The sequence below is a fragment of the Dromaius novaehollandiae genome, chromosome 18 (genome assembly GCF_036370855.1).
Source record: "Dromaius novaehollandiae isolate bDroNov1 chromosome 18, bDroNov1.hap1, whole genome shotgun sequence".
Classification (NCBI taxonomy): Eukaryota; Metazoa; Chordata; class Aves; order Casuariiformes; family Dromaiidae; genus Dromaius; species Dromaius novaehollandiae.
Window position 1 is genome coordinate 16524749 of NC_088115.1, and position 18072 is coordinate 16542820.

The window sequence follows — 18072 nt, forward strand, 5'->3', positions numbered from 1 at the left end:
CTGATTTGCAGCAGAGCCTGTGCCTCTGTGAAGCCCTTACCTTTCATTTTTACACAGATACAAAACCTGTCTTCCTACTCGTGTGTTATGGAAATTAGGCAAGATACAGCCCTACATCTGGAGACAAGAGCTGTGTTCTTTTCTTTAAACGACTGGCCATGGGCTTTTGCTCACAGGCAGCAAACCCTCAGCAGGGTTTTGCTTGCAGATGGACTCCAGAATCTGGGGCAGACGGGTGAAATGGACAGTCCACTCCAGCCCTGAAACAAGAACAGGGCAGGGCCTGACTGCTCCACCTGCCCCCAAACCCCGCAGAAGGGAGTCCAGGAGCACTGCCGCACTCCTGGCAGAAGAGCTTGAAGGCAGAGCTCTGCCTTAGAGGGGGCTAAGGCTGGGCTGTCGTGGGAAGGAGAGACTGGCCTCCAAGATTCCTGCTTGTTCCTTCCCACGAAAGGCAGGGCTTTCCACCCAGTCACAGGACAACTGCCAGTCTGGACAATGAGAAGGAAGTCTTGAGGCTCCATAGTTTTACTGTGACATCTCAAAGAGCTTCTTCCTACCATCAGCCCAGGTCACTGCCCTCAGCCCAACCCACAGCTCCGTGCGGGCAGCTGTTCCCGCCACCTCCTTCAGTCCCTGGAGCCCCATCTGGGTGGCTGGCTAAGCGTGGCCTGCCACAGATCCCTTCCCCGGCCCAGACGCCCCGAGACGGGCACAGCTCAGGGGCAGCTGGGATCTCTGAGGGTGGCCTGAAGCCACTGCAGGACGTCAGGCAGGCCGGTGCCGTCGCGGGCGCTGGTCTCCACCATCGTGATGGATTGCGTTGCGCAGGAGACAATGTCCTGCATGCGGAACAGCGACTTCATCTCCACCAGCGACATGTAGCAGGGCAGATCACTGCAGCCAGGAACGAGGGCAGGGGAGAGGGAGGAAAAAAGGGAGGCTGCGTTAACCCACTGCTCGTGATTCCCCTTTGCTGCCCAACCGGCCTGAAGGGAGTGCGGCAAAGCAAGGCTGCCACCCTCCAGAGCATGCCGGGTTTCCTTGGGCGTCCCCTGTCTGGAAATGACACAGGAGCCATGACAGGCCCTCGATGCTCTGGCTGTGGCTGCCCCCCACCCAGCACCTTCGGGCAGATGCCTCTCCTTACATCTTGTTGAAGAGGATCAGCACAGACACGGAGGCGAGCTGCTCTGCAGAGAGGAGGGACAGCAGCTGAATGCAGGACGAGGCAACCTGGGTGGGATTGGCAGCATCAATCATGAACTGGAGGAACAAAAGGCAAAAGTGCTCGTGAGAGAGGCAGCTGAGGATGCTGCAGCGGCTGGAAGACCCTCACACCAGGCCAGGGCCAAATCAGAGCATAGAGAGGAGCAAATCGTAACGCAGGGCAAAACCAAGGGTATGAACCCCCACAGCAAAGCAGGGCCCAGCCTGGAGCCCCCAGGCACAAGGTCCCCCTTCCCCAGCACTCCCACCCCCCCCTTGGATGGGTCCTTCCCACTGGGTCGCGACTCGGTGCAGGGGGGGCCCCACTCACCAGGACGGCACTGCAGTCTCCATAATAACTGGGCCAGATGGGGCCCATGCAGCCCCCCAGCTCCCGGATCGTGATCTTCCTCTGCAGCAGCAGGTCCGTCAGATTTGTGCCCACCTGCAGGGTTAGGAGACACCGCGCCGGCTGCCTCCCTGCCGACAGCCAGCTCCGGGCCCGGCCGAGCCCCGGCCGGCAAGCCGCCCCCGCCGGCTGACCCGTACCGTCGGCAGCGTGGCCGGGGGCTCGCCCAGGCCCTTGGCCCCCTCCTTGGAGCTCAGCTGTGCCGGCAGGTTAAGGACCAGCCGGAAGGGCAGGCGGCAGCGCGCCTACAGCGATGGCACCTGCGGGACACCCTGGGCACCCTGCACCCCTCCCCCCCAGGCATCCTGGACACCCCACACCCTGCACCCCGGCCACCCCCAGCACCCTGGACACCCGGCAGCCCCTGCGCCCCGGACACTCCCGGCCACCTGGCAGCCCCCGCACCCCGGACACCCCGTCGCCCCCGCACCCTGCAGCCCTGGCACCCTGGACATCCCACAGCCCAGACACCCCCGAGCACCCCGCAGCCCCCGCACCCCAGACACCCTGGACACCCCACAGTCCCCGCACCCTGCAGCCCTGGCACCCGGCAGCCCCCGCAGCCCGGACACCCCCGGCACCCCGGACACCCCCGGCACCCCGGACACCCCGCAGCCCCCGCACCCCACAGCCCGGGCCCCCCCGGGCCCCCAAGCTCTAGACACTCCAGATGCACCGGCCGCCCCCGGGATATTCTGGAGCCGCTTCACCAGCAGGCTCTTGCCGACGCCCGCCGCTCCCAGCAGCAGGCACGGGGGACGCGCGCCCGCCATGCCCCCGCCCCGCCCCGCCCGCCCCGGAAGGCCCGCCCCGCCGACGGGGGCCGGGAGCCGGAAGCCGGAAGCGGGAAGCCGGAAGAGGAAGTGGAAGCGCGCCGCGGAGGCTGGAGGCGGAGCGGGCCGGCGGGCTGGGGGACGCCATGGGGCGCGGCGGCGGCACCTTCGAGCGGCTCCTAGGTAGCGGCGCGGGGCCACCGCCGTCACCGCGCGGGGCGGGCAGGCACCCCTCGCCTCCCGTCCGCGCTCGGCGGCCGCTCGCCCGCCCGGGCCTGTCCGCCGCGCCGGGACCGGAGCCCCGGCCCGGCCCGTCTGGGCCGCGGTCGCCAACGGGGAAGCAGCTCCCCCGCCGTGGGCCGCGGCGCTCAGAGCCCCGGGGGCCGGGCCCGGTGCGAGCCGGGGGGCGCGGGGCTGGGGCCGGCTGCTCCGCGGGGCCCGGCAGCCCTGTCCGCCGCGCCGGTGCCGGTGCCGGCGCCGGCTGCCCGCGTTGGAGGCCCTCGCGGGTTGGCGCGGAAGCCGGCAGGCCGCGGCCGGGGCGCCTGTCTGGGCGAGCAGGTAGCTCCGCATCGAGCGGCAGCACCTCGGGGAATGCACCGGGCACGAAGCGTGGCTCGAGTCTGGGTTACCGTAACCAACGTCCCAGGAGCCGTTTCTGATCCAGCTTTCCTGCAAATCCGTCAGCCGCTGTGGAGCAGGGCCGAGATGAGCGTGACAGCTTACAGCAGCCTAATGGATATTGCAATTCTTTGCAGATAAAGCTACTAGCCAGCTGCTGCTGGAGACAGACTGGGAATCCATCCTTCAGATCTGCGATATGATTCGTCAAGGAGACACCCAGTAAGTGCTCTTTCGCTGTTTGCTGTGCTATAAGCACTGGTCTCCTCGTCTGCCACCTTCTTGGACTCGTCAAAGTGCAGCAGAACACAGCTTGTTGTCCTGTCTTAGAAAAGTGATAGAAAGGCAACGTACCTTGGTGCTTTGAGGTACGCCTCCTAATCTTCGGAGCTGCAAGTTATGTTGGGCCTGAAATCCTGAGAGAAACTCAAGCTTGAATGTGTCTGTTCCTTCTCTTTCCAAATTACCTTGGGGGAACAGTGCATACTGTGAACTAACTATACCATTTCTTTGGTTGGGGGGTTATCAGTTGGGGGGTTGTCAGTTTTGGTTAGTGGTTTATCAGTAGCAGCTGGAATCTTCTTGCAGATTCTTGCTTGCATGAGAGCTTTTACTCTTTTTCCTTTATCCAGAGCAAAATATGCAGTCAATGCTATCAAGAAGAAAGTCAATGACAAGAATCCCCACGTGGCACTCTACGCGTTGGAGGTAACTTCAGCTCAAAACTCTAGCACTGTAGGGGCCCTGCTCATGGGCCAGAGAATTTCATATCTTTTATAAGCCTGCCTTCTGGGTTGTGCAGTCTGCGCAGCCTTCTCTCTGCCCTGCCCTGGGAGTGTCCGTCATGACTCGGAGTTTGCCTTCTCCTGCCTCGACTTCAGAGGTTTTGTGCCTGACTGGCAGATTAGTTGCTTCGTTCTTTAGCTCCGTATCAAAGCTAGTAACAGAGAGCTGTTAGTACTCGAGATGCTGTCCTGGGGGGGCGGGAGGGGGTGTCTGCCTGCGTGGTACAAAGGCCACCGTGACACTGGAGTGTAGATTACTGTCCAGAGTGATGGTGTGGATTTCTCTGGCTTGACTACCACTACCTTAAGGATTTGAATTGTCACTTAAATAGTGCCCCCTTGTTAATGTACTGGCTGCAGTAAGCTGTAGTGTGTGCTGAGACTCCGCTCTTTTTGTTTATGCACCATAGGCCGTGGAGAAGGAAGAAAGTGGCAGGCTAATATTGTCCTTTGCCCTTGCAGGTCATGGAGTCTGTGGTTAAAAACTGTGGCCAAACGGTCCACGATGAGGTAGCCAATAAACAGACTATGGAAGAACTGAAAGAAATACTCAAGGTAAAAGTATCTTATTTTCCTTTGTTTTTTGAATGAGGTTTTAAGAGAAGTAATGAAAGGAGTAAACGTACATGTCCTGTATTTCATTCCCTCTGTGCTAGAAGGAACAGATAGGTGTGAACTGCATGTTTCATAATGCTTTTCAGGAAAGAGCAATCTATATTGTTTAATGTGAAGGGATAAATGTAGGGAACTGAGAAGAATGCATGATAGGCAGAGAGGTTATCATGAAAGCAAAGATAATGTTTGGCTATACCATGAACTGGGGCAGGGATATGCTGGAAAGGACTAGGCCATTTCATGGCAAACACTTCTGGGTACGATGCTTTACTTGACCAGAGACAGCAAAGGAAAACAGAGATGTCATTTGCATGTGTGTGACCAAGGGTTTGAGCAGCAAGAGGTGAATTCCCTCCCTATAGTACAGTATGAGAAACCCAGCAAAGGTAAGCAACAAAGTGAAAACTGATAGAAGCTTCCTCTTTATTATGCGCATTTCACTGGCCTGTGGAATTGTTTGAGGAACTTTGGAAGATGTAGACCTGTCTGTTTTCACTTGCATGGTTTCACTGATCGGTTTGGTATAGCATCATGCCTGCAGGAGCCCCTTATGTCCTAGGGCTCGAGACTTTCACCGGCGAAGTGGGAGTAAGAAATTCTGTCTTTGGTTCCCAGCACCTAGAACAGTAACGCACTGACAGGAGCATGTTGGAGTAGTACTGTTCCTTTCTTGCCGTCTCTGGCTTCTGTCAGAAACAGGCAACCGGGTGACCCAGGTATTTGTTGAGTGAGCTCTGCTAATCCTATCATCTCACATACTGTAGCAGGGTGTCTCTCTTCTGTCATCTTCTGTCATGGGCTTACTCAGCCCTCACCGAGTATCTCCTGTTGGAACAGGAGTAGTGCTGCGGTGTGAAGGCCAGGTATAATGGTGCAGTCACTCCAAGCAGTGAGGAGATGAGATAGTAACAGATCAAGATATTCTGTGATTCTCTCCAGTCCTTATCTGCCTTAGTAGTCTCATAACTGTCCCAGATCCATTCTGCTCCTACAGTTGGAGCTTTACTGCTTTTGAACTCATAACTGCTGGTAAAATGATTTTAGTTCTGATGGCATTCAGGTCAGTGACATTTGTGGAAAGCAGGATTTTGCCAAATCTTCTAGAAACTTGGAGCTCCAGGAATCATCGCTAAGTCGTACTACTTGTGTGGGCTGAGCTCTGAGCTGAAATAGGAGCTTGACAATGCTTCCCCACTTCCTGGGGTTTCTGGAGCAGCCGGTCATGTGAATACATGATGACTAGATCAGCTGATGACAGGGCTGCTCTTGGAGGCTGGCTGGAATGGGAACAGGCTTGCCAAGTTTCCTCCTGTTTCCTGAACTGTGATACAGGTATCCCTGCTTCCAAAGGGCAAACTTCCCAGCTGTTTTTATTGCATCATATCCTGAGGTAGCTTTGGATGTTCCTGGACAGGCATGCTTGAGCTGGAGCTGCTGACTGCTTGGCACCAGCACCCTCCAGCCGTGAGTCTGAGGTGCCCTGTCAGAACCTGGGTGAGGCAGATCGTGCTTTTCTGCCCAGCTGGGTAGCTGTAGCTCTTGCAGTTTCCTCTTGTGAGGAGGTGAACAAAGATGCTGGCCGGGCTAGTGGTCATGCCTGCCTTGGGGAACAACTGTTAAAGTCTCTAGGGACATTTCCCCAAAGCTCTTTTCAGTTGGTGTGTGCTGCTCTGAAGGACGTTCTCTTGTTTGTGCTGGAGGGGGAGGTGGGGAAGCTGAAGGAGTATGTAGTCTTTTTTGCTGAACTGACCTGCTTGCAGCTTTCTGAAAGCTCTTACCTTGTATGAGTACTCTGAAGTCGCCTTCCATGAGCACTATTTCTGGCTCATCTTCTGGGTGACCTGCATCATCCTTTGGGTTTCAGGGTCTTTTTCTCAGATTTTTTTTTTCCCTCCCCTCTTCTGTGCAGAGGCAAGTGGAGACAAGTGTCCGCAGTAAGATCCTGTACCTTATCCAGGCCTGGGCTCATGCCTTCCGCAACGAGCCCAAGTACAAGGTGGTGCAGGACACCTATCAGATCATGAAGGTTGAAGGTGAGGACTCTGTGGACGAAGCGAGGGTGGGCGTTGGCCAAGCAGCTCTGCTCAGGAGGAGCTTTACAGGAGAAGGAATGGGTGCTGGGACCCAGAGAGGCGTTCATGAAATCTGGGCATATAATACTGGGCTTTTTCTTAGTTCCTGATACCAAATAAATCTCTTGGGGTGACTGAATCTCACTGCTGAGAGAGGACAACCCTCTTGTCTCTGTTTCAGGATTAGGGGGCTACCTTGCTCTGGGCCTCCAGCCCCGCTAGGGGTTGAGGGTTGGCAGCAAACCTGGACAGCAGGAGCTGGGAATGTTCTACTGGAAAGAGGCAACAAAGAGCCTGTCCTCTGGGAAGGGCTTACAGTGGGGTATTCCCTTCTTCTCCCTGCTTCCGTTACTACTTCGTTGTTGGGGAACATGTGGTTCCTGCTTCCTGACAGAGGAGTGTCAGTTGCACACTTTCTTGTCCCGGGGATGGCAGTGTTCTCCCGTGAAGGAAGGGATGTGTTTCTGCCTCTGTCTTTCTGTGCTAGAAGCATTTGGAACTTCCCCAGCGGGTGGCAAAACCTGGAGTCCCCAGTCCCACCCCGAGCACATGTAGCAACAACATGCCTTGCCATGCAGTGTGCTGCCTTCCCCATGCTGAGCTTGAGGCCTGGGGAAATGCGCCTTACTGAGAGGGGCCTGATGCCTGTTACAGGTAGATGAGGGAAACCAGCAGAGTTCTAATGCGTGTTCAAGAGCACGTCTGAGAGCACAGGGCTCCAGAGACAGCAGAGAGTGCTGTGCAAGCCCTGGCTTCCTGCAGGAGGAAAGCTGCTGTTCCCTTGTATCACAATAAGCTTATGGGCATGGTGTAGAAATGCTGAGCTGGATCTGATGTGTGGGGTGGGGAGCTGCAACACTAGGTTAAGTCCCGGCACCACGACCTCCCGGAGCACCTTCACAGTGGAATACTGTCGCTTCTCTCACAGGTCACGTGTTCCCAGAGTTCAAAGAGAGCGATGCCATGTTTGCTGCAGAAAGGGTAAGCTCTGCTGATGGGGAAGGTGCTGGCGCTGTGGAACAAACCTTGTTGTTGTGGCCCTTTTGCTACTAAACTTTCAGTCCTTGCATTCCTCCATTTCACTGTGATTAGAGGTCTTGCTGGGTGCATATCTCCCAGCTAGCATGTGGTCAATTATGGGATGACGTACAGCAACTTAGGAAGGATTCTCCTTCCTGCCTAAAAGTACCAGAGGGAGGGAGAATTGATGGAAATAGAGCCCATTTTCCTGAGTGGAATTTGATCAGGAAAGGGAGTTAGTCTCATCTTGCTAAGTGCCCTGTAGAAAGGGCCTGCTCAGTGGCTTTCCAGCAGCGTGGCAGTCTGAACATGATATCAGGGTATTGTTAAACTGGTGGCTGTACAGGCGTGTTCCTAGAAAATCTCTTGCTGACTGGAAAAGCGTCACTGTCTCTAGTAACATGAGAGCTGAAAATTTGCAAGGAAGAGCATTTGCTGGTGAGCTGCAAATGCTTCCTGCCTCCCCATTCATGAAGGAGCCTTGGTTAGCCACAGGAGCTTCTGAAAGGTTCTCTGAAGGCTCTGTCCTTGAGGCCTTGTACCCTTCCTTACTCAAGTTTCCTTAACCTTGGCAGGCTCCGGACTGGGTGGATGCTGAGGAGTGTCACAGATGTCGAGTGCAGTTTGGTGTTGTGACGCGGAAGGTGGGTGCCACTCCTGCCCCCCGGGTTCCCTTGTCCTGCACAGCTCCCCAGGACCCGCAGAACTCCCTGAGCCTGCGTGGAAGCATGGCCGGGCTAGACCACGTTCCCTGGGCTCTGGCGGGGAGGTGCCAGGAGTGTTTGAGTGATGTCATCTAACGGTGAAGAAGTGTCTCACTGCCACACTGATGTCTCCCATCCTTTGCAGCATCACTGCCGGGCCTGTGGGCAGATCTTCTGTGGCAAATGCTCCTCCAAGTATTCCACCATTCCCAAGTTTGGGATTGAGAAGGAAGTGAGAGTCTGTGAACCCTGTTATGAGCATCTCAACAAGTCAGTACCCTTTGTGGCACGTTACTTTGCCTGCAACAGCTGGGACTGTGAGGGGAGAAACTGGGTGTGGGGCCACCTTTCCGAAGAACAGAGCAAGGGTTTCCGAAGCTGTGCACACTGGACTGGGTTCCTTTCCTTCCTGGGAACAGGGGTTACAGCTGTAGGGCTGCGTGGAGCTGGGGCTCCAGTGCTATGGAAGGAGCCTGTGAGGCTCGCACAGTCCTCATTCTGCACTGTTGCATCTTTCTGGCTACAGGAAAGCCGAAGGCAAAGCCGCTGCCACCTCTGAACTGCCCCCTGAGTACCTGACCAGCCCTCTTTCTCAGCAGTCCCAGGTGAGTAGCTGCCCTGTAGGTGACTCAGTGATTCTGTCCTGCTTATTGATTCCTTTAGTGGCCCCTTCTCCTCTTTCTGCTTGCAGCTGCCTCCAAAGCGTGATGAGACAGCTCTGCAAGAGGAGGAAGAGCTCCAGCTAGCTATTGCCTTGTCTCAGTCAGAGGCCGAAGAGAAGGAGAGAATGGTTCGTGCCCTGCTTGGCAGCTGGGGATGGTTGTTGCTGTAGAGCCCAGATGTGCTGGGCGTCTCCTAGCTGTGCAATAACAATCTCTAGGCATGTCCTTGTGTGAGCAGGTCTTGGGGTCTGTGGGATGATGTGAAAGTGGGGCCAGGCACGTGCCGTGTTGCAGGTCTAGTTGAGTCTGTGGGTGTGGGATGCAGCTCGGTGTCCTTCCTCAGAACAGTGAGGACCAAATCCTGGGAACAGGCTGCAAGCCCTGTAACCCGTTAGCCTGCACGAATTGGACACATCGTGAGGCTGGTTCTGCTGACCGTGCCTGGCCAGCGGTAGGAGCTTCACCCACCTGCTGTGTCCAAGTGATAGTAGGCTGGTTCAGCTGGAGGAGTTTGGCCAGTCCCTGAACTGTTTGGGGGTTTTGTTTTTCTTCTCCTGCAGAGGCAGAAAACCACCTACTCCATGTATCCGAAGGCTGAGCCCACACCTGTGACATCATCAGCCCCCCCCGTCAGCACGCTGTACTCCCCGCCTGTGGTACGTACACAGCAGCCCCTGCACATGGAGTGGCTGGACACTTAACAGGCCAGTTCCCTAGCCCAAGTTAGCCCTGCTTAGGTCGGATTTAATCCCTTTTCCAAGAGAAAAGCTTTGCCCCATTCAATCCATTGCTCTTCTTCAGCACTACAGTGCTTTCAGCAAGAAGGTGCACATTCAGCCAGCATTTAGGTGCCTCCCCTGCTGCTACGTGGCTCAGGTTGCTGCTTCTAGTAGCCGCAGCATGTGTCTGACTGAAGGAGTTGGCCATTCCCTTCCGTTCTCTCCTGTTGCTGCCCGGCCCTTGTGATTGTGCGTGCCCAGGTCTGAACAGATCTCTGTGGGAGTTCTGATTCTCTGTTTTGCTTGGACTTGGGTTTTTTTCCCCCATTTGTCTCTTTCCAGAATTCATCTGCGCCGCTGGCTGAGGACATTGACCCTGAGGTAAGGACCCAGGCCCTGCTAGTGCATGGCACAGGCTTGCTCCCGGCTGGGCTGTGGTGCTCATTATCTCTGATTCCTTTTGTGGCAGCTGGCTCGATACCTGAACCGCAACTACTGGGAGAAGAAACAAGAGGAAGCTCGCAAGAGCCCCACCCCATCGGCACCTCTGTCCCTTACAGAGCCCCCGGCTCAGCCTGGGGAAGCCCACCCCACCCCGCTCGGCGTTGTTGAGGTAAGAGGGAGCCTGGGCCCGTGTCTTGCCCCTGGCAGCTGGGGCCCTGGGGAGAGGGGCCTGCGAAGTGCCTGACTCCTTCCTTTAGCCCGGTCACGCAGTTCCACAGGCGTGCTGCTGGCTCTTGGCATGGGAGAGCTGAGGCTGACTGGCTGCCCTGTTGCTCCAGCAGCAGTACCAGAACGGCGAGTCTGAAGAGAACCACGAGCAGTTCCTGAAGGCCCTGCAGAACGCAGTCACCACCTTTGTCAACCGCATGAAGAGCAACCATATGCGTGGTCGCAGCATCACCAATGACTCTGCAGTACTCTCCCTGTTTCAGTCCATTAACAACATGCACCCGCAGCTGCTGGAGCTGCTCAACCAGCTGGATGAGCGCAGGCGTACGTGGGAGCTGGGAAACGCTGCCCTGCCGTGGGCTCGGGGACAGCGTCCTGGGGAGGAGCAGGTGGCTGCTGGGGCTTCCCCCAGAGCCAGTGTTTGGCATTCCCATGACACAGCCTGTCTGGGGAGAAGCCAGTGCAGTGCGCAGGGATGGTCAGTGCCCAGCCCATGTGCCCTGCCCTGGAAGGGTCCCTGAGACTGTATTTTCCTCCCCAGTGTACTATGAAGGCCTGCAGGACAAACTGGCCCAAATACGGGATGCGCGTGGGGCTCTGAACGCGCTGCGGGAGGAACACCGGGAGAAGCTGCGCCGTGCAGCAGAAGAGGCAGAGCGCCAGCGCCAGATCCAGCTGGCCCAGAAGCTGGAGATCATGAGACAGAAGAAGCAGGTGAGGCAGCGAGGCGTTTCTGGGGGATCCAGGGCCAGGGCCACAGCAGGCAGCAGGCCCTGCCTGCACCTTGGGCCAGCCCAGTGTTGGCAAGGATGGGCTGACCTGGCCGGAGCGGATGCTGCTGTGTCCTGGGCTCTGACTGTGACGGCACTGTCCTTGCAGGAGTACCTGGAGATGCAGCGTCAGTTGGCCATCCAGCGGCTGCAGGAGCAGGAGAAGGAGAGGCAGATGCGCCTGGAACAGCAGAAGCAGACCATCCAGATGAGAGCCCAGATGCCAGCCTTCTCGCTGCCTTATGCCCAAGTATGGCTGCTGTGCCGGAGACCCTCCTGCCAGCTCCCTGGGAGCATGGCCTAAAGCTTGCTTCTCTTAACAGCTCCAGGCGATGCCAGCAGCCAGTGGGGTGATCTACCAACCCTCTGGGCCCAGCAGCTTCCCTGGCACCTTCAGCCCAGCCGGCTCAGTGGAGGGCTCTCCCATGCACAGTGTGTACATGAACCAGGCAGCGCAGGGGGGCACAGGGCCTTACACAGCAATGCCTGTCGCAGGGACAGGTAAGTGAACAAGCTGATCTGATGCGGGTGGAGGCTGAGCACAGTGTGGTTGTGTCACTCTGTGCCCTTTCTGCTCCAGATCCCAGCATGGTGAATGCTTATATGTACCCACCGGGGGCAGGCAGTGGGCAGGTGGCTCAGCAGGGGCAGGCGGTGCCCACCACGACCCCGGCCTACTCGTCCTACCAGCCAACTCCAACGCAGGGCTACCAGGCAAGTGAATGCAGCCTCCGTGCCCCCCGCTGCAGCAGAGCCTCTTGCAACCAGCTGAGACAGACTGCGGTGGGAGGAGGGTCTGCAGGGAAGGCAGGCGCAGGTGATCCTGTCTCGGTGACTTAAGTTCGTGGGTTCTCTGAGCACAAGAGGAAAGATGCTAGTTGGTCCCAGATTGCTGTATGTGCTGCTGCTGCTTTCCCTGTGGGAGTGGAAGGGGTCAGTCCCAGACTTGGGCTCCCCGCTGGGTGGAGGGAAGATATGTCCTGGCTTCTGGGGAGTGGGAGACCCTGCTGGTCCTGGTGCTCCTGGGGTGTTTGAGAGCAGCCGTAGCTGCCCCGTGCCGCCTTTCACCAGCATCTCCTCCCCAGAACGCAGCATCGCAGTCGCAGAGTATTCCCGCCATCTCCCAGACACCCCAGTCGGGCACCATGGGCTACATGGGCAGCCAGTCGGTTTCCATGGGGTACCAGCCGTACAGCATGCAGGTGAGCACCCGCGGCCCCGCGGGCCACTTGGCAGCTGCTCCCGGGGTCTTGGCACTGGGAGGGGGAGGTACTGGCTGCCGTCGGGGCTGGTCTCCAGCCAGTAGAGCCTTGCTGGGCCTTTGCTGCTGGCACTTAGGGATGGGAAGGGCCATCAGCAGGTTTGCCCGTGCAAGAGGCTGGGGGAACTGCCTGCTCTGGGCCCTCTCTGCCGCAGTGCTGCGAGTCTCTGCTAGCTGGTCTGACTGCCATGGTCTCCCCCCTGCCAGGGCCTCATGTCCACCCTGCCAGGTCAGGAAGCAGCGCTGAGCAGCCTGCCGCCGCAGCAGTCCTACCTGCCTGGACAGCAGCCCATGTATCAGCAGGTGAGTGCTGCCTGCCCCGGGGAGGCCAGGCCCCCGGGAGGGGCACGCCTGCTACCAGAGCTGTCCCGTCTGTTCCAGATGGCACCTGCTGGGGGGCCCCCCCAGCAGCAACAGCCCCAGCAGGCGCCGGCCCAAGTGCAGCCGACACAGGGCAGCGGAGAAGCCCAGCTCATCTCGTTCGACTGATCTCTGCAGAAGGGAGTGGGGGGGATCCAGTGCAACACTATTGTTCATCCGGAATCACTTCTGTACTTCAACTAGTCATTTCTGTCCCCTCAGCTCCTCCTCGGGTATGCCCCTGCTCTAGGGGACAAGGGACAACAGCGTCCTAGCATGGGCTCTGGGGACCCACCAGCAGGAGAGCAGCCTTTCACCCCAGCTCCCTCTGGCTGCTTTCCTGCCTCACCCTGGCTAAAACACTATGTCCTGGAAGCTGTGCAGCCCCTGGGCCAGGTCAGGAACAGGCTGGGAGCTGGGCCCGCAGGACACAGCCTAGGGCGAGAGGGGATGCAGATCCCTCAAAGCTTGTGTAGGCAGGACTGTGGCCATGGATGTGCTGAGCCCCTTCCTGGCCTGGCTGTCCTCTGCCAGGAGCTGGAGGACGTGAGGAAGGTGAGTAACACTAGCAAGACACCTGACCCCGCTTTGTGCTGCGTTGGGCACCACGTGCTTGTCCTAGCACCGCCTTTGCCCCGGCCTTCGTGGCAGCAGCCCTGCGGTACCCTACGCTGAGCCCTGAACTCTGCAGAAGCCCGGCCTGCGCCCCCCTTCTGCACCCCCTCACTGCCCCTTCCCTGCCCCTAGGAACCCGGGCCCTGTGTACGACCCCCTGGCCCTCCCGCTCTGCCGGAGCCTGGGCATGGGGGCACAGCTGCTTCCCCCCCACCCCGCACAGCAGCCTGGGCCCTCCCTGCTTTCACCGCTCAGCTCTCATCGTAGTGTTGGAGGAGACCAAATGCAAATGGTGATAATAAAGTGTACGGATAGAGCTGTGGCCTTGGTGTGTGCCGGGAGCTGGGGGGGTCGGGGGGGGCTGGATCCTGCTGCAGCCCTGGGTGTGGGGTGGGCTGGGAACCCCCTGGGTGGGGGTCCTGGGGGAGCCGGGTCGTGGGGGAGCTGGGCCCCGGGAGGCCGGGCCGGCAGCAGCCTCCTGCCCGGGCTGAGCCCCCCACCACCCCCGTCCCCAGCGCCGGCGCCCCCCGGGCTGCCCGGCCCGGCCCGGCCCCGCGTCCCCCCGGACCAGCGAGTCCTGGAGGACCTGGCGGTTAGAGCGCCGCCTCCTCCCTCCCTTCCTTCCTTCCTTCTGGCGTCTGGCCGAGCGGCAGTCCGCCGCCAGTACCATCGAGGTGAGGCGCCTAGAGCGGCGGGGGGGGGGGGGCGCCTGAGCGCAGCCGGGAGCATAGAGTGCGGAGGGCAGAGCGCCGCGGTGTCCTCTGCGGCCGCCGCCCGCGTGCTCGGCCGGCGCCGCCATGCTGCCCGCCGCCCGCGCGCTGCCGCCCGCCCGCGCCTGGGCCTGGGCCTGGGCCGGGGCCGGGGCCGGGGTCGGGGTCGGGGCCTGCCGCTGCCGGCGGGGCGCGCTGCGGGCGCTGGGCACGGGCCGCCCGCGGCGCTCGGAGGCGCTGGCCGGGGCGCCGCTGGACACGGCCGCCAAGCAGTACTCGCCCAAGGTGCGGCAGCTGGTGCGGGACATCGCCGCGCTCACGCTGCTGGAGGTCTCCGACCTCAACGAGCTCCTCAAGGTGGGTGCGCGGGGGCGGCGCGGCCCGGCCCGGCCCGCGGGGCGCTGATGTCGCTCTTCCCGCAGGAGACGCTGAAGATCCCGGACGTGGCGGTGATGCCGGCGGGGGCGGCCGGCGCCCTCCTGCCCGCCCAGGCGGCTCCGCAGGTACCGGGGCGGCCGCGGGGCGGGGCGGGGCCCTCCGGGGCGGGGGGGGGGGGCGCCGGGGCCTCCCCCCGGGGCCTCGCGTGCGGGGCGGGGGGATGCGGTGGGGCCGGGCAGGGCCGGTGCCCTCGCTGAGCCCCGGCCGCTTCCAGGAGGAGGAGGAGCCGGTGCCCGTCAAGGAGGAGAAGACGCATTTCACCGTCCGGCTGACGGAGCTGAAAGCCGCTGACAAGGTGAAGCTGATCAAGGAGGTGAAGAACTTTGTGCCAGGCGTGAACCTCGTGCAGGTGAGGAGCGGGCGGCCTGGGACTGCGGGTCCGGCTGCGTCGCCCTGGGGCTGCCGTCAAGTCACCCAGCCTCTCTCGTCGTCCCCAGCTGGGGTCTGATGTGCGTTTCAGGCCACTCTCCCCATTTGCACGTTCAAAAGAAAGCTTGGTTTTCTCTGTCTTGAGAGCTACGGTCCACCTGGGGCTGTGCGCACGCCTCGGTGCTTCAGAAATAAGGATGAGACGTGCGGCAGGCATCGCTCGCGTCTGTCTGTTCGGCCTTCTTTCGAGAGGGCTGTTTCTTCCCAGCTGTGCTCTGACTGACTCCTGGGCCGCAGCAGACCTGGTGAGGTGGAAAAGGAGGCTCAGAGCAAAGACTGCCAAGTCCTCCATGCCAGTCCAGCGATCCCGAGGAAAAGAGCTGCTCTGAGCTTTTCTGCTGGCTTCAAGGGTACCCAAGATTCCTCGCTACAGCTGGATTTGGCCTGCCTTTTCTCTGAAGTTTTTGCTTATTCAAGGACAATGCCTTTCTGAATTTAGATACGTTCCTCTTAATTCACCCGTATCTTCCGAATCATGTTTCCAGTCCTTCTCAGCTCTTCTTTTTGTAGGTGTTGCTTTCTCTTTTTCCTCGGAAGAGACAGGCCTTCTACACTTTGATGCAGTGTCTATGCTCGTGCCCTTGGGTAACGATATCGTAGGCTCAGTGTAAAGCACAAGTGATGTAGCTGTCCTTGTGGAAGCATTTAACGTGCTTCAGTTCTGGATTGGATTATACTTTCATACCTTAGGGAGAATAGTAGTATTTTCTACTTACACAACTTCAAGAAAGAAATGTTAAGAATTGTAAAATCTGCTTTAATTTACAACCCAGAACGTCAGAAGGATTTGCAGAAAATCCTCTGAACCATTCTTAATGGAACATTATAAAGGAAAGAACTGAATAACAGAGAAACTGGTGGCATAAGCATGAGTGTCATTCTTAAAGGGCAGCTGGGATAATGAACTAACTGTTGACGTGGTTGGTCTGTCAGTTGTTGATCTATTATCAGTCCCAAGCAAATATTAAAAAAACAACATCATGTAATGGGGGCCAATCAATGGATAATTAAAAGCTGTCTGGAGAACTAATGCTAGATCAACATGACTTACTAGGTGAAACCTGTCAAACAAACTGTTTATGACTTGGATGTAGTGACACGTTTGGTAGATGCATATTATTGCCAACAAACTTTTGTAAAGTGTGACTTACCCCATGTGGCGCTGTTTAAAAACACACACAAAACAAACTGCTACTAAAAGTTAGTTCTATCCATAGCAGTTAGTTATCATCCAATTGAGGTGTCTTTAAATGAGATTTAGGGAGAATCTTTCAGTTGTAAGGTTGTCATTAGTGATCTGAAAAAAAGTATCGCTGGTAAAATCTGCAGATATTGCATGCTGATAGAAATCTTAATGTGATTTTAACAGGTTGATTCTGCAGAACTGACGAGCTAGACTCGAGTCTGTTTGCACCTCTGAAAGCCTGTTCAGCACACATTTATCTCATTTCCTCACCTGTCTCGGACTGGGATTCTTTCATGCTCAGGCCGGGATTTGGAACCAGTTCCCATCTCTCCTAGTGGCTGTTACGGTGCAGGTCCAGCTGGGTCAGAGTCCCTGAACTTAATGCTTTGGGGAGTTGTTACCAGCTGCTTCCTTTGACTGAGGTTGCTTTAGAACAGGGGCTAAGCATTAGGGACAGATCCCTTTGTGCGTGTTGCCTGTCCTCATCCCAGCACGTTGGAACGGGGTAGCTTTTCCTGGTACTAGCATTTTCTGTCAGCAGTGGTCAATCTAGTAGTTACTAATGCTACTGTCCTAAATAGCTACAGTGCCACATGGTAGATAGCTGACAGCTGCTCTCCAACTTAAAAACCTCTTTCTCTGGGCTTTGTTTTTAAGGAGCAGAACAAATGTGTTTTTTCATGCTTTGCTGCTGCTGCTTGGTGTAAGAGCAAAGCACTCTGCAGCAAGAGATTGTCCTCCCATGCCTCATGCCTTCTTTTTTTTTTTTAAACAGTAGTAGCATAGGAAGTTCCTTTGAGCCAGTTATAGTACTTCTCAGACTGAGTCAAATATTGTACTACATTGTGGTATCAATATGTTTTATGTATAAAGTCCTGACAAGTTGTGTTGTCAAGCATAGCCTGCACTGGAACTTTTTTTTGCCTGGAGTAGCAGATTCGCTCACTTTCCTAGCATAGCTGTGTACAAAACTTGAGACAACTCCCTGCTGGCAGAAATATGTGAACCAGAACATTCACGCTGCAGAAAGTCAACCCAGCACAGGCCCGTGGCTGCATTAGCGGACTGCTGTCTGGTAGCTCTGTGCGCGTCCCCTGCGCCTCGTCAGGCTCGGGTTGTACCTCCAGGAGCACAGTGCGGTCGTGTCCCTGCAAGAGGCGTTCACAGGCAGCTACTCACTGCAGAAGGTCTTCTAGAGCTGTAGCGGATGAGCCGTCACTGGAGTCAGGTTTAGACGTGTCCCAACGGGATGTGCCACGGTTCCAGGAGAAGTCGTGGGCTTTAGAGCATTACGCCCGTCTCTGGTCTGTTTGTGCAGAGGTCAGGATAATGGCTTCAAATCTGTTAATCTGGTTAGTGAAAGCTAGCTTACAGCTCTCATACTTTGTCCCTCCTGCAGGCAAAGAAGCTGGTGGAGTCCCTTCCGCAGGAGATCAAGGCTAATGTGTCCAAAGAGGAAGCGGAGAAGATCAAAGCGGCGCTGGAGGCAGCAGGAGGGACTGTGGTTCTGGAGTAGACACCCCGTCTCGTCGCAGAGGGACTGGCGCAACGGCAGCCCACGGCTGCCTGCCCGGGGCACCGGCCCCTGCCCGTACCGAGGTTCTGGGCGTTTCCGCGCGTGAGAGCGTCCTGTGGCTCTGGCGGGAACGCTCCCGTCAAGCGGTCCAGCGCAAGAATGATGTGCGGTTCGGAGGGGCTGCTGTCTAGTTCCAGCATCACAATGAACTCTACGCTCATAAATGTCAAGTGGGTAAAAGCCTGTAGAGCCACTAATCTGTAACGGATCAGCCTGCCCGAATCCTCCTCCAGATCCCGCTCGCGGGCGCCAGCGTACCCAGGTGCAGCCGGCGGAGAGGTGGTGCAGGAGGCCGCCTCAGCGCGCGTCACTCGGTCAAACCGTGCGTGCTGCACGCCGCCCGCGTCCCGTCTCTGCGCCCCGTGTCCCGTCTCTGCGCCACGCAGCAGCCCGGTCCGTAACCCGCGTCTGGAGCGCGTGCGGCTGGGAAGCCCCCTCCTCCTCCTCCTCCTCCTGCCCCTCGGGCCCC

The 18072-nt window shown here is 57.8% G+C and overlaps 3 protein-coding genes across 3 annotated transcripts; 2 read left to right on the forward strand and 1 right to left on the reverse strand.

The window, feature by feature from the left end:
- Nucleotides 1–512: 512 nt before the first annotated feature.
- On the reverse strand, nt 513–2441 carry ARL16 (ADP ribosylation factor like GTPase 16). The gene is made up of 5 exons (XM_064522915.1): nt 2312–2441; nt 1759–1816; nt 1541–1654; nt 1151–1266; nt 513–897 (listed from the first exon to the last, which is right to left on the reverse strand). The coding sequence occupies exons 1-5, from the start codon at nt 2389–2391 to the stop codon at nt 720–722; spliced, it is 546 nt and encodes a 181-aa protein (XP_064378985.1). The 5' UTR covers nt 2392–2441; the 3' UTR covers nt 513–719.
- Nucleotides 2442–2443: 2 nt separating this feature from the next.
- Nucleotides 2444–13580, forward strand: HGS (hepatocyte growth factor-regulated tyrosine kinase substrate). Its single transcript, XM_064522914.1, has 21 exons — nt 2444–2574; nt 3147–3231; nt 3642–3717; nt 4257–4349; nt 6319–6442; nt 7410–7462; nt 8077–8145; nt 8351–8475; nt 8732–8810; nt 8897–8995; nt 9428–9523; nt 9929–9967; nt 10056–10199; nt 10369–10582; nt 10800–10972; nt 11138–11278; nt 11352–11529; nt 11609–11742; nt 12114–12230; nt 12497–12592; nt 12671–13580. The coding sequence occupies exons 1-21, from the start codon at nt 2538–2540 to the stop codon at nt 12776–12778; spliced, it is 2280 nt and encodes a 759-aa protein (XP_064378984.1). The 5' UTR covers nt 2444–2537; the 3' UTR covers nt 12779–13580.
- Nucleotides 13581–13960: 380 nt separating this feature from the next.
- MRPL12 (mitochondrial ribosomal protein L12) lies at nt 13961–17786 on the forward strand. Its single transcript, XM_064522917.1, has 4 exons — nt 13961–14331; nt 14397–14477; nt 14627–14761; nt 17427–17786. The coding sequence occupies exons 1-4, from the start codon at nt 14062–14064 to the stop codon at nt 17541–17543; spliced, it is 603 nt and encodes a 200-aa protein (XP_064378987.1). The 5' UTR covers nt 13961–14061; the 3' UTR covers nt 17544–17786.
- Nucleotides 17787–18072: the final 286 nt, after the last annotated feature.